The 15,789-nt window shown below is 39.6% G+C and overlaps 1 protein-coding gene across 9 annotated transcripts in view; it reads left to right on the top strand.

Annotated features, from left to right (window-relative positions):
• Positions 1-15,789, top strand: part of ZBTB46 (zinc finger and BTB domain containing 46) — a 319,443-nt gene that overhangs the window by 247,596 nt on the left and 56,058 nt on the right. For 2 of the 9 annotated variants that reach the window (XM_029614425.1, XM_029614424.1), the window contains exons 5-7: positions 1,444-1,610; positions 5,478-5,529; positions 5,613-7,757. The exons of the other annotated variants lie outside the window; for them this stretch is intronic. In XM_029614425.1, coding sequence (XP_029470285.1) covers positions 1,444-1,610; positions 5,478-5,529; positions 5,613-5,887 — 494 coding nt within the window. In that variant the 3' untranslated portion in view covers positions 5,888-7,757. Of the gene's footprint in view, positions 1-1,443; positions 1,611-5,477; positions 5,530-5,612; positions 7,758-15,789 lie in introns of those variants that run through there. 9 annotated transcript variants of the gene reach the window in all.

Raw genomic sequence — 15,789 nt, 5'->3', positions numbered from 1 at the left:
TGCACTATTTGGGGAAATGGCCTTGCGGAAGGATACACTTAATTCTTTAAGAGTATGGGAACTTTAATTATTTAAAGATAAATCCATAAATCTCAGCGGGTTACAGAGGATACATACATAATTAAAATCAATACAGACAGCATATGACTAATACATATTACATTTCACAATAACAAAAATCCCCAAGGCTTAGAGTGAGGGGTATGTCAGTGGTGCCATAACACTTGAACAGCAGTGTTTGGGTGTTAATATATTCACTTGTAAGTGGTAACTGTTATTAAGAAGCACAGTGGGAGTGGGATGGGTGGAGTGCAGTAGGAATGTTTTCTTTGAAAATCTTGAACCCTGTAACTGTTTGTTATTCCATGGATGTTGGTTCTGGAAAACTGCAATTCTTCTTGTTTGTGATATGCTTTATGGTTCAATAAAAATTTGAATTATAAAAAAAACTGTAAATATATGAATTTTTTAAAACATGATAGGTTGTAGGCTTTGGGCAGTGAAGCTGCCATGTTTCCAGCCTTGGAAACTAAAGGTCTCCATTTAGCCACAGAGGAGATACTGCAGTACTTCAAGCTTCTCCCTCAATGCTGTCAAAACACTTTAATCCTGTTCATACCAACACAGCTGTCAGATGGAAGCAGTCTTGACCTCATGTTTAGATTGGTCTGTACTATTAGCATGGCATTTTAAGTGATTAGGGCATCTTTTCAACTAGACTATGACTATTAATTTCACATTGACCATCAGAAATAACCCATGTAGTGTTTGTATGCATTTGTAGAAATTCTGCATAATTTGAAGGACATTGAAATTTAATGTTGTGGATATTTGGACTGGCTTTAATACTTCTAACATTTGCTTTAGTGGATTACACTACCTGGATAAATTGAGGAAACATTTTTTCTTGTTGGACTTGAATGAGTTTGTTTTATGCAGCAGAGAAATCTGGAACTATAGGGGGGAGGGATAGATCATCCAGCTTATCTGTCCACTAGGCGTGTTTTCCTTATAACCATATGGATGGCATTTGTTTTGTAATTAAAGTATTTTTTGATGGCTCATTAAGAGTGGGTTTATAAAAGAGAAATATACTTCAGAGGCTATCGGGTGGTGGTGTCTTGTTGTTTTTCTGGCTTCTCCCCCCTCGCCGCTTCCACCCCATCACACATTGTATTGTGGTGTGCTTTTTTAATTGGTTTTTTTTGTTTGTTTTTGGTTTTTTTAGTGACTGCTGTGAGATGTAAACCTGACCACCCAGTCACATAACTGGTATTTTGGGTGGGGCATTGATTAAAACATTAACATGCTTACTCTGCAGGGTTCTCGCCCACTGACAGAAGATAAACTACAAATGCCCATTTATGGCCTTTCAGTTCCTATTTTTTAACCACCAGCTGGTGCTAGTTTACGTGGGTGAGACTCGTTTCCTGTGTTCCCCAGGGCCTGGCACCAACTTGAATTGTCCATGGGGTGAATTTGATTTCAAACTGGAAGCATCTTCTCTACTGCCTTCATCACAGCTTTTCATCCAGAGCCCCTTGGGGACCCCTTGTTCTGGTGGCGATTCACCAGAAATTCTGACAAAAGAGATGCCTTCCTCAACTCAGGTAAGAACTAAGATATTTTAGAAAGTGTTTTGTAAGCTATGTTCAATATGAGGAGGCCTACGGTGGTGTTAATTTCTGTTCTCTTATGGCTAAAATAACATGGGAGAAGCCAATTAATTGCTTGTAATATTTAATTGATTGTCAGAAAAAGATCATACGGCCTGTTTAGTGTGCCCATCCACATCAACTGCTCAACTCTTAATACTTGCCACTCCTTCAGAGCTCCCATGTTCTCTTCAATTCAGATACTGTTCTTGTCTCCACCACCTCCATTTCATGCATTCATTATTCTCTCTGTAAAGAAATATTTCCTTAGATTACTCCCGAGTCTACTCCATGAGTCTTTATTCCTGCGCCTCAGTTTCATTGAGAGGACTGCCTCCTGTGCATGGTTACCTTGGAAGTTATTAAATGTTTCTATTCTATCTCCCCCCTGTTCTGCTTTTCTTTTATGTTTAGATCTTTGTTCCCATATGCTATTTAACAAAGATCATTGACAGTTTTAGAAGCCATACTCTGGACTGACTCCAATTTTATATTTTTATCTATTTATTTAAAAAAGTTATAGGCTGCATTATCCAATGGCCTTAGCTGCTTACAATAAAAACATACACACAGAATATACGGTGTCAGTTTGAAGGTGCAGTCTCCAGAATGTAGACACTATTCCAAGTGAGACCTCACCAGGGACTTATTCAGGGGCAATATCGCTTCCTTTTTCTGCCGACCATTCCTTTCCCTATGCACCCAAACATCTTTGGATTTTAACATTGCTTTATCCAGCTGTTTAGCCACCCTTAAGATCATCAGATATGATCACATCTCCTCCCCTCCCCGATCCACTTTTGTTTTACGCATAAAATTTCACCCCCTATATCTCTTACCACTGGGTATTTCAGCTGAAATGCACGAGTGCATTTTTTAGCATTAAATCTTAGCTGCCTGAATCTTGACCATTTCTTAAGCTTGGCTACATCCCTCCTCATGTTTCCTTACCTTCTTGAGTGTTCCATCCTATTGCTGATTTTTGTTTTTTGTATCATTTCCAAAAGATAAACCTTTCCCTATGATCCTTTTGAAATATTTAAGAAAATGTTGAAAAGAACCTGATCAAGCACTTTTTGGCATAACGCTTGTAATGCCTCTGATATTGATTGAACTCCATTTACCACTACTTTGTTGCCTCCAACTCAACCAATTTCTATCTTACAGTCACTTTAGGATGCATACCCAGGGCTCTCACTTTAGGATGCATACCCAGGGGCTCTCACTTTCTAAGTCACCTATGCAGAACCATGTCAAATCCAAGAACACAGCATCTAGTGCTTTTCCCTGATCCAGCTCCCTGGTCACCCAATCAAAGAAATTGATCAGATCGCCTGACAAGATTTACCTCTGGTAAAACCCTGCTGCCTTGGATTTTGCAGTCCATTCAGTTCCAGAAATCACACCATTCTCTGTTTTAGCAATGATTTCATCAGTTTGCTCGCCACAGAGGTCAGAGGAACCTGTAGTTCCCAGCCGCCTCCTTACTTCCACTTTTATGAAAAGGAACCACATCTGCCTGTCTCTAGTCCTCCAGAACTACACCCAACTTTTTTTTCTTTTTAAATAAAGTATTGAAAAGATCTGTCAGGACTAAGTTCCCTTAAAATCCTCTGATGTATGCCTCTTTATCTACCTTTAGTTTACCTCCTGTTATTACCTGATGGTAGTAATAACAGGTCTCCTGCTCTCCCTCCATGGACATGTGCAGCCCAGAGAGGCGTTTGGCTTGCACTTTGCACAGTGTAACATTTTGATTGATCCCCCTGTAGTTCAGTGCTGTTGTGCTGGCCATGGTAGAGGTACAGGGGAGCAGGTATTGAACATGTGCAGAATTTGATTTCATCTCAGTTAAACTAAGCTGTTGCCTTTTTCTTTGTGTTCTTTAAAAAAACAAACAAACACAAAACCCTGCAACTTCTGAGCTTTTTTTCCCCCCTATCAGCCACTCTTACCCTAGAATCACCAGCAGCTTGGGGTAGGAGCAGAATTGAGAAAGGGCAAGATAATTAAGATAAAGCAATTAGTTTCCTTATCAATTTTTTTTTTAAATTGTACAGTTAGCTGTATACAGGCCACCTTTTAAGATTAGAGATGGTGACTATTAGTTAATGTCCATGTTGAACTGGTGTGTTAAGGATGGGGGGGGTGGGGTAAATTTTAAAAGGCATTTCTTCTGGTTAAGCTTGATTTTTACTTGTACTGTACCAGAAGAAATACCCTTTTATAAAATTGCTTGCCTATTATGCAGGTAAAGGTGTGCATGTAAGACCTTAGCATTTTTACCCATGTTTGGGGGAGACTTTCCAGGTGTTTGGGGTCTGTGCAGGGTTTTTCATTTACATGCATATTTTCTTTTAAAAAGTGTGTGCATACATTTTCGCAGTAAATAAGTGTAATTGCATGCAGGTAATTTTCAAAGTGATCTTATGTGTGTAAGTTTGCTTTGAAAATTAGTACCACATGTACCAGCCTGCAAGTTTGTGTGGGCTGCTCCTAAATTACCCTCAGTATTTACTTGAAAATTATCAAAATCACCTTACAAGTGAGCCAAGCTATATACTGGGCATAATTGAGTTAATTTTGTAAATTGATTTACTGATTAATCAGGATATGAGTTCCCCCCACTGAGCTTCTTACCCATGCCTTTATCCATTCTTTCATGGCTTCGGTGGAAGCCTTAGATGTACAAGCGGAAATGTGCTTTTTATTAATTACTAGTATCCCTTAAAATCATCAATATCAGTTTGAATATAAAATACCTTTATACAGTTTGTGGGAGAGCACATCACAATAAGACATGAGTAAAATATGTGCAGTAAACTTTGGTGCATATTTTTACTCGCATGCTAAAAAGAATATACTCTTGATGCAATAAGCTAATGGTGTTCTATCTGCGGAGCTTGATTTGTGCTCCTCACTCTTGCTTTTCTGCACATACTTTTATGCTGTCACTCATGTTTTGTGCTCTTATCTTATAAGCACAGTTTATATGTACAAATCAATCATGCTTTCTGCATATAATGGGCATAACTCAGTTTTGTGAGTGCTAAGCATGTTTTTGTATGCAACTTTTTGAGCTAGTATACTTTTTTTAAACTCCCGATCATTAGCATACCATTTATGCACAATGCATGTTCATAGAAAAATATGGCTTGTGGACAAATGGTGTGTTTATATGCATAAACACATGGACTCTAGGTTTAGCCCAGAAACCTTACTCCATTTCTGACTAGGAATTACATTTCCAGTGTTAAGCAAACAGGAGAATAATAGCTAATGCCTTGATGTAAGGTTTGCATGGAGGAGCGCAAATTTTTACTCATGTTTGTGCCCCTAAACTTGTTAAATTGGCAGTAAAGCTGTGCACACAGTCCAGTGCACCTTATTACATCTGGGTCCCTGTCCGCTGTTTTCTTTTATCACTCCTAAGACCAAGGCTGAAGAATGGTCAGTTCTACAATCCCCACTCCCCCTCCACTGCCTGAATAACGTGACACCATCCCATCCCATCCCATTCCTGCAGATAGAAAGGGAAAAAGGCATGATTGCTGTCTGTGACCCAGGGGTGCATGTTCTGACACATGTCAAAAATATTACAATTTTTTATATTTCACATTTGCATTTCTGAAAAGGAGTGCTGAAATATTTTGCTATATTTGACAATAAGTAAATTAGTCTTTCTGAAATACAGACTAAGAGTTACCTTAAATTTGTCACCAGGGAATTTTTTTAAGCATCAAAGTACTTAGAATGCTTTTTTAAAATGATTTTACTGATTCTTTTAATTTGAAATATTCATTTTACATGTTTTCATTTCAGGGTACTCTTGATGGACTTTCAGCTTTTTGGCAGATTGACACCTGTGATACAGGTAAAAACAATCCACTAAAATGTATGTTAGTTTTCTTTTAGGAAGTGATGGTCATTCATTGTTTTTTTTATATCCTGTCCTAGATGTGGTCTTATCTTCAAGAGCTGATGCATTCAGCGAGGAAGGCCTATTAGATTCCTGCTTGAGCAAGAGATTGGTGTGTGGTTTCTGCAAGCAGCTGTTTGATAGTGGGGAGAAGCTGCGAGAAACACGTTCCAGAGCATGGACTGTCCCATGCTACTGCCATTCCATGCTCTTGACTATTCGAGATCTCTGCTGTCTGGCCACATGTCACATGGCCAGCTGGGGCGTTTTCCAGTGTTCAAAGTGCCCCAGCAAGCTTCACCCTGAAATCTAACATGGACCGTCACGAAAAAACCATTCACTACAATGGAAAGAAGATGCAGTGTCCCCGTTGCTGCAAGCTTTTTCGTGACAAAACAGACTTAAATCGACACCTTATGTCCGTCCATTCTAACGAGCGCTCATTTGTGTGCGTCTTATGTGGCAAGGGCTTTGGCACTCAGAAGAACCTTACCACTCATATGAAAGTGTGCTACCTCAGCCTAGGCAGCACCCAGCCAGTCAAGGAAATGATATTGAACAACGTGGAGCAAAATCGAGAAGCTGTCTGTGACTAGAGGAGTACTGTGCAAAGGATAAACCTTTCTAGAGTGGTGTGAGAGCAGGCAGGTGGCATGACCTTTACCCTGCTATTTAATGCTTTCCACATGACAGGTTTAGCCAGGGCACAACAGAATCCTACCTTTGCATTGTGCAGGCTCATCACTAGGCAGGCAGTTTTCTGCATCATTCTGGTTTTAGATCCAAATAGAATAAAGTTGCTTACAATTAAGCAGATGTTTGAATCTCCTCAGATCTGCCTGTTGTAGCACCAGTTCAAGTTTTACATTTGAATGTATTTTTCATTTTCTTGTCTCATCACAAAAATGCAAATGCTTCAGTTTATGAATATTATCTGAAGCCCTTTGAGAGGTGTAAACATTTTTATAGTGTGGCATCATATTTACTTTTTCTAAAATATTTGTTTTTAAATTTCATTTACTTCTAGTCCCTTCCTAGCAGGCTACTCTGTGTTGAAACCTTAGCAAGCCATATCAGTATTAGTGTAGCACTTTAAGAGGGAGTGAGTAAGTGCAGATATTTATCTCTGGAATAAGATTTTACTTCACTGCTTCTGACACAGTGACTTAGGGATGTGATCATTACTATGCAATTTTTTCTGCCAAAGGAGCTAGGTTTTTGCCACGCTTTCTTGTAGAAATGTTCCTGCCTGCTGTCAGGCTTGTTCATGGCACTTATAAAGCAAAATCATGTTTTTTAACAGAAAAAAAAAATCCTTGAGTAGATCACATGCTCAAAACTGAAAACTGGAATGCAACACAAGTGAAACCAGCTTAAATAATATTTACCTATGCTGTAAAGAAACTATTTCTATTATTTTTCTGCCAGTGCTCTGTCCTTTCCCTAAAAGGAGCAGGAACTGTACATGTTGAAAATGGCTAGGACGTTTTCTGCAAACTGAGCAAAATGTCAGCTTAATGACTAAAAGATGACTCTATTTAACTTTAATGATGATATGGTGGTCAAACGATTTCTGCATATACCATGTATGATTTCAGGGTGGCAAACTAATTGCTTTTTGGAGCCGATACAAGTTTGTATGAAGAGTACCATTTAAGGGGAGTTTGGATATTCTGAGTCACCTGATTTGCAAGATTAAAATGTTACAAATTTTAGGAGTGTGGCTGCTAAGGTTCCTCTCCTCACTGATGTCCTACCAACCATTATTTGGGTTTGGCTTAAGCAGCAAGTTAGTGTCTGGCAAAAGAAAGACAGAGGAGAGACCACCTAGAAGTATTAACATTTAATTTTCTTCTGCTTTTAAATCTGGTAATTTAATGTCAGTCTGGCCATACTAGGTAAATGTTACCTAATATCATGTTCATTACGAATAACTTTTGTCCGTAGTTTGGGCCTACTACATAAAGAAAGAAGTGGTAACGTGAGTGGTCAGCTATCCAGTAGTAAATCCCTTTGTATAAGGACCACTGAAGTGACATGAAACTGACTGACTCCCTCCTCTCCTGCACCACACACATGAAAGGGACTCTCTACACGTTATTTATCTCAGTGGTCCCCAACCCTGTCCTGGGGCCCCACAAACCAGTCGGGTTTTCAGGATATCCACAATGAATATGCATAAGAGAAAATTTGCATGTTATGGAGGCAGTGCATGCCAATTATCTCTCATGCATATTTATTGTGGATATCCTGAAAACTCGACTGGCTGGTGGGCCCCCAGGACAGGGTTGGGGACCACTGATTTATCACACAGAACCTTGGCCTCTTCTTGAGCTTAGTTTTAAAGTGCTTAAGTTGTATGAATTGCCAATTCAGGTGCTGAGTATATTCAGTTGTGTAACTGAGTTCAGTAAAGTTTATGCAGAGTTTGTTTTGACATTACCATCGTGCATTATATGGAAATTGTCAAAGTAGATACTGTACCACCTGCTATCTGCTGTAGGGATTCTGGGCACAGAAAGCTTCTTTTTATACAGTCTTCAGTTCTTTGAAAGCTGTCACCTGTTCCTTTTCTTCCTTTGTAATATTTTGATCTCACACTAAAGTAGCTTGATTTTTTTTTTTTTATAGTTACAGCAATTTGAAAAGTTTGCAACAGTATTTATAGTCCTCTGTTCAAGCTCGAAAATGATAGTTTTCTCTCTTACTTTGAAGCTTTGGTTATATTAAAACTATTGGTGGTAGGTGCTTTTGGTTGGTTTTCATAATACTTCAATTTATGTATTGTTTGTATAACTGTAAAACCAGTATTGTGTTTGAAAAGGTACTTGAGTTTAATTTCACATCTGTTTGGATAATTTGTCCATATGCAGTTAGTTGATTTGTGTGCAAAGTAGTTATTTTGGAGACTGAAATCTTCATAGCATGTGATACTTTTTTTTTATTTGTATTATCTAAAAGGTCCAAGAAAATGTGACAAATATTCAAATGTCACAACTCTAGCAAAAAGATTTCTATATAATGCTGATGATGGAAAGAGAAAAGTTTCTTTAGATGCAGCATGTTTCCAGGCTACCACAAGTTTTTTAATATATATTTATTCCTTTTGATGGACCAACAGAAAGATGTTGCAGTCCATGAGCTATCAAGGCTACATTAAGTCTCTTCTGTCTTGAAGACTTGTCTCTTGAGGGCTATTAAGGACTGAACTTGGGCAGTCCTAGGTTTTTATCATCAGTAAACATCACCTGCATCTGCTTTTCCTATTCTCTCAAAGCTGACAACACAAGTAGCATAAAGTTTCCTGTAACTGCAGAGCATAACTCCCCACAGGTCCTCCTTGGATTTATAAGGTCTTTGGTGCAGGGACTTATCGTAGCTGTATATTTATCACCAGTCGCAGTGCTGCATACGTACAGTAACATCATTAAATTAGCTGTAGTGGTACTTGCCCATGCCTCCGTTATTATCCCTGAAATTTGCTTTCCTTTCTTTTCGCTGAACTTTTGTGCTCTGGACGAAGGGGAAGACCAGGATTGTTACAGAAGAATTGTTCTTAATCACGTACTTTCCAAGGCTATCCAAATGCAAGAGAGGAGTTAAGATAGCCAGTAAAGGAACTATCTGCCTTACCCCAACTATACCAGCATGACGTCAGTCAGAACTATTTTCCATTGCACTAGGTAGAGAAACTGCTTGTGGACTTCAGCATGTTCCAAAGGTTTAGTGAAGGCTTTGGCATACTAATTTCAGCCTGTGGCATTGCACACCTGCAAGACTGGGTCAGGAGTCTGAAAGCTGTATGTTAACTGCTCTACCGTTTAAAATCTAAACGTGTATAATCTTCTGACGCTGGATCATTTTTTCTGTCTATTCACTCTGTAGAAAATGGATGCTTTTCCTCGGTTATTTAAGTGCTTTTTTAAGAGTTTATTATACCAAAGAATTAATGTAAATTATTGCTGTCAAATCAATTGTTACTTGATAAAGTAATACCAAAGTTGGTGGATCATTTCAACCCTTTTGTTAGAACAAGATGTATCAGTATCCTTTATAAACAATGCAAGTGTTTGTATATATTGCACTGTTTGTTTTTTAAATGCTGTTTGACAATTCATGGTATCTTTCAGTTGCCACTTTCTGTTTGAATGTAGCCTTATGTTCTTATCTCATTGTTTGGTCGGAGAGCCCTTAGTAAGATAGGAATGCTGTAGGTTTTCTGCTATCTAGATTAGATATAAAACTTCACTTCATGTGCATCATGTAACTTCTCAAATGCTTAGACTTAGATAACATAATTTAAATGAGCTCCAGTTCAGAACCATGTTGCCCTTTAACTGGACTGTGTAAAGTGGCAACAGCGAAGGTCATGAACCAGCCCAGTAGCTGTTCCTGTCAGCATTGTTTACAAAGTCAGTGTAGCAAGTGGTAATTGCTGTATTTATATAGTAAATTTGTCCAAAGGGAATTAAACGGACTGAACAACTGTTACCCAACTGCAGTTGGAAGTCGTATAAATGAAGCTTGGATGGATGAATGAAAACCAGAGTTAAGCATAGAGGCTTTGAATGTGTGGCAGCACATTTACACTGATATTACTGATAGATGAGCTGTACATGTATTGAATAAGCATGCCACTCTTAGGCTGTTGCAATTCTTTAAGTATGTCCCAAACTCTTGGGAACAGCTGTGTGCAGGAAAGTATCAGATTCTCACATACAGGATGCAATGCTCTATGTGGCATGTATTACAATGAATCAGTTTTGTCAGCTTGAGGGAATTGGGAGGCATGGGAGGGTTCAATTGGTCTTTCTCTGCCATCCTCTACTTACCAGGAGAAAAACTCTGAATTTGATCTGATCTTATGCTTGAAATTGTCACAGATTACCTTTCTGATTTTATGGATTATGAGATACTGTAAGAAATGTGCTTCAAAATTAAAAAAAGAAAAGAAAGAAAAATGTGTAACTGATAGAGGCTGGGCATTACCAATTACCTGAGAAACCTGTGAGTGTTAAACAGTGCACAGTGGGAATTGTTTGTTAATTTTAAAGCATTGTAAATATAACAATGTTAATTTTTCTATATATACATTATGTCTAAGTCATGAAGGCTGCTGCAGCACTATCCAGTACATGTAAAGTGAAAATTTAGTTTTATTCTTCAGGCAGATTAAAAAAAACAAAACAAAACTATGCAATACCTGATCTTAAGTATGTGTATTAACACTTAAAACTGACACTCTTAATATGTGGTTTTTTAGTTACTTTTGTATCTTTTCCTTTATCTACTTGTTAATGGCATTATTTAAAAACAACATACGTAAATGTTAGAATCATGGAAAAAATTGTTTTTAATAAAATGTTGATTTTGACTTCTGTCGTTCTTATTTCAGTTCAGAATAGAAGTAAGAATTTTGTTCAGTAGCTGTATTGTGTAAACTAGTTCTGTAGCTTAATTCTCAAATCTTTTTCTGTGTAACTTCGGGAGCATAGTCTTCTATTGCTTAGAAATATAGAAAAATGATGGCAGAAAAAGACCGCATGGCCCATCCAGTCTGCCCATCCATCCAATCAATTTAGCTTTAATTCCTATTACTTCCTTAGAGATCCCTTGTATTTATCCCATGCTTTTCTGAATTCAGATAGATGTGTGGAACGGCCTCTCAGTGGAGGGAAAACTATCACCCTCTCTGTAAAGCAGTATTTCCTAAGATTACTCCTATGTCCACCCCCTTTCAACCTAATCACATGACCCCCTCGTTCTTATCCTTCTGTGACAAAAACATGTTTTTAAAACTCATTTTTAATAGGTTGTTAAACATAAATTTATGGAAATCTCCACTTTATAATTTGGAAACTTATTGACTATCCACTGACATGGTGAGGTATCCATGCAGTCCAAAGCTTCTTCTTTGTCTGATGCTCTTCACTTGTGTTGTCATTGCTGTTCCTGGTGCATGAAAGCTAGATCAGCAGCACCCAATACTTTGTGGATACTGAAAGAAAAAGCAGATTTGCAATTTAACATTCTCTCTTGATTTAAAGTTGTGCTGTATTTGGAAATACATTGGTTGCTGAAGCTGGATTAGTGGATTTGATCCCCCACTATACCCAATCTGTTTAGAGCTTGTTTACCTTGTCTAGACTTTTATAATTGGTTTATGGTGACCCAGGAGAGTGAAAATGCTTTGGTACATTGTATTCAGTGAGCAAATATATCCTTCACCTCTTCACTCATTCATGATCAGTTGCTTCCCTGCAGTAGTAGTGAAATGTTGCTGTTTGGTATGCTAGATATGTTGTACAGTTAAATTAATTGTATTAATTTTGATCCCCAACCAATAAGAACAATAGGTGAAGCACAAGGTATTATCACATGACTGTACTTTCAAGGTGAATAGAATTGGCTTTTTTTCTGAAGGAGAGAACTTTTGAGCCACTTGTCAAAATCTAAGGTAAAAATAATAGCGGTGACATTTGTAAAAGTGATATACAGCAGTTTTGCTTATGGCTGGGCTTGGTAGCTGAGGTGGTAAGTGATGTATGCTACTTAAGGAGTAGGCCGGGGCTAGGGATGCTGCAGAGGCAGCATTTGCAGCTCTCTGGGGAGGGGAATCATGGTCATTGCCTAAGGGTGATATGAACAGTGGAGGGAAACCAATATACCATAAATCATATAATAAGGGCTTAGTTGTAAAGGTGTCAGCAAGCCGGACGGCATGTTCAACTAAAATTGAACCGCCCGATCTTTTCTATCATCCACCTTGTGCGTGAGTAAATCAGAACTCGTGGACACTGCTGATATTTCGCTTGAAAAAGCTTCATCAGGGGTCATATCAATAAATGATTTTAAATCCAGAAATTATTTAAAAAAAAAAATCAGTGTCAATATTTCAGAGAAGATTTTTTAGAAATTTTATATACTTATCTGTGCAGCCCCGCAAAAGAGTACAGTTTCAGTCGGACCCAACTGGTCTCAGCGTCCTTCAAAATGGGAATGAAACCGGAAGGGAGTTGTCACTGCTTAAATATATTGATGTAATGATATGAAAAGATGTATGAGAGGACCTGAAAGAAAACTCATATTGTTATCGAAAGACTGATCGGCAAAGTGATAGAAAACTTACTAATTTAAAAAAAAAATGCAATCAGTCAGCATTTAAACCAACAGGCGCAATTGCATGCAATTTGTAAATCCATCGTTGCTCTGCTTGTAATAAAGTTAAATTCGTCACCACCTTGTCACTCGACCTGAGGCTGATCAATTGCACAGAATGATAGATCAAAAGTATGTGAGAGTTCTTCACAATGGCTAACTAAAGGAGCACCTTCCTTATGATGTAGGAGTGCCGACTGATGTTCGATCATCCTAGTCTTGAGCATCGGGGAAGTTTTTCCAATGTAAATCATCTTACAGGGACATTCAATCAGATATACTACTGATGTAGATACACAGGAAGTGGGTGTAATTAAGGTTAATAGTATAATCTATTGCCTGAATTTTGATTGACGATGTATACATAGAAATGTGGCAAACAGAACATTTGCCACATGAAGTATGAAAACCTAAAGGTAATTCTTGAATAGAAATCGTGAAAAGTCAGAATGCACCAACAGATCATGTAGATTAGACCCTCTAGTAAAGGTGATACGGGGTGGGTCTTTGAACATAAGAACATGCCATACTGAGTCAGACCATGGGTCCTTCAAGCCCAGCATCCTGTTTCCAACAGTGGCCAATCCAGGCCATAAGAACCTGGCAAGTTCCCAAAAACTGTCTATCCCATGCTACTGTTGCTAATAATAGCAGTGGCTATTATCCCAGGACAAATAGGATGCTAGTCCTCACATATGGGTGACACCACTAACGGAGCCCTATCATGGAAAACTTTCTGTCAATGTTTCTAGAAACTTTTGATTGGCATCCTGAGCCCACTGAGCATGCTCAGCCTGCCATGATCCCTCGAGCCCCAGGGATCTCCCTTCAGTCTTCTTTTTTCCACGCTGCTGTTAGCCTCACGGATAAGGAGCCCTGTGTGGTGAATATTCACTACAAAAATAGTTTCAGAAAATTCAGAAAAAATTACCCGCCATAGGGGTCTCCCTCTTTCCACCGTCGGTGAATGATTTATGTTTTTCCGGTCGGTTCCGTTATCGTTAAACCTAGTCAGAAGGTTGTCGATGGCTGTCAGGCCTTCATTGTAAACCGGTTTGATATGCATTTTATGCAGGAAAATCTGTATTAAAAAAACTATAAATAAATAAATAAATTATGGCTACCGGTTTTAAAAAGTGCCCGAACTGCTTCCACACTGTCCAAAACAGACCCACACATCAAGTGTGTACTCTGTCTCGGCAAGAGACATGATGTGTCGACGTGCCCGAGATGCGCCGAGATGACGCCGAAAGGCAGACGAGCGCGCATGGAAAAGATGGAACATCTTTTTCATCTTCAACTGATTACTTCGACACAATTGTCTCCGGCTGGAGTGATTAGAAAAGTCGTCCTGAAAACTAGACGTTGCCTGGATGAAGCAGGTGATTGGCCTTCACTGACCCCTTCACGGTCATCGATAAAGTCTACATCTACAATCGAACATTGACAGAAGCACCAACATCGACATAGGAGGCCTCAGGATCTGGAATTGGACCCAATAACCGGAGTTCCCTCTAATTATCGAACGAACTCCGAAGAAACCTCATAGAGAGGAGTCTCTACAGCCTTCGAGGCCTTCGACTCCTAGGCGATCCCCACCGATACCAGTGCCGGGAACCGTACCTCCACAGGGACCTGTGGAGATACCGGTATCGCCTTCACTGCCTCTCCCCATAGCTGCTCTGATTTCACCAGCTATGAGGGCGGAACTGGATGGTTATATCCGCCAGGCAGTTCGAGACGCACTCTGAGACATGCCTTCCATGCCAGCACCAACGACGGTTCCACCCTCGATGCCAGTTCCATTGCAGACATCAGTTTCACCCCCATCACCGATGTCTATTCCAATACAGTCACTGAGTCCATCGCCGGTTCCGGTTCAACCACTGAGACCATTACCCTCACCGGCACCGATGCCTACACCAACATTGGTGCCGGATATGTTCTTCTTAGCGCCAATATTAGTGAAGTTGGACACTCTCATGGGTGCCATTCCGGTGCAACCACCCGATGCTCAGACGCCAAGACCAATGGAAGAAGAGATAAAGGATGTACCGATGCCTGAGCCTATACCAGGTCCATCGGGAATCTCTCGTCCAAGACCATTGTTTTCTCCACTGTTTCCATCGAGACCACCAGTGAAACTTTCGATGCAGTCGATGCCATCCTTTCCTCTTCCATCGACTCCTCGTCCACGTTCATCGGACACTTGGGATGATCCAGATACCGACTCTTCCTCGGAGGAAGTTCTCTCAGATCCTTCTCTTCCGGAGGAAAGAAGGAAATCCCCTCCAGAGGACCTCTCTTTCTCTACTTTCATTAAAGAGATGGCTGGCACTATCCCTTTTCAGCTAGTATCCGAAGAAGATACTAGATAGAAAACACTGGAAGTACTGCAGTTTGTGGATCCACCTAAAATGTCCTGGCAATACCAGTTCACGAAGTTCTTGTGGACTTGCAACACAGGCTATGGGAACATCCCTGCACCATACCACCTGTAAATAAACGGCCTGATGCTACCTATCTGGTCCAGCATATTCCTGGCTTTCAGAAAACACAACTACCTCATCAATCGATAGTAGTAGAGTCAGCTCAAAAGCGGTCTAAAAGGCTTAAACCTCATTCATCAAATCCTCCTGGAAAAGATCACAGGTTTTTGGACACCAGCGGCAGGAAAATGTTCCAAGGTTCCATGTTAGTGTCCAGAATTGCATCCTACCAACTCTATATGACGCAATAACAGCGTAATCTGTGGAAACAACTTCAGGAGTTATCGGAATCTCTTCCCCAACAACTTCAAGATTCCTTTAACAACATCATTCATAAGGGCCTGGAAGCTGGGAAACATGAAGTTAGAGCAACTTATGACAGCTTCGAAACTTCATCTAGAATGTCTGCCACGGGCATTAGTGCTTGCAGTTGGGCCTGGCTCAAGGTCTCCGACCTGAGATCAGAGGTGCAAGAGAAGCTTGCTGATCTACCTTGTGCAGGAGATAATCTCTTTGGAGATAAGGTACGTGAAGCAGTCTCTCAGCTGAAGGAACATTCGGAAACATT

Source organism: Rhinatrema bivittatum, chromosome 8 (genome assembly GCF_901001135.1).
Source record: "Rhinatrema bivittatum chromosome 8, aRhiBiv1.1, whole genome shotgun sequence".
In the NCBI taxonomy this organism is placed as follows: Eukaryota; Metazoa; Chordata; class Amphibia; order Gymnophiona; family Rhinatrematidae; genus Rhinatrema; species Rhinatrema bivittatum.
The sequence above is the reverse complement of the archived record's forward strand: the minus strand, read 5'-3'. Positions and strand labels throughout refer to the sequence as shown.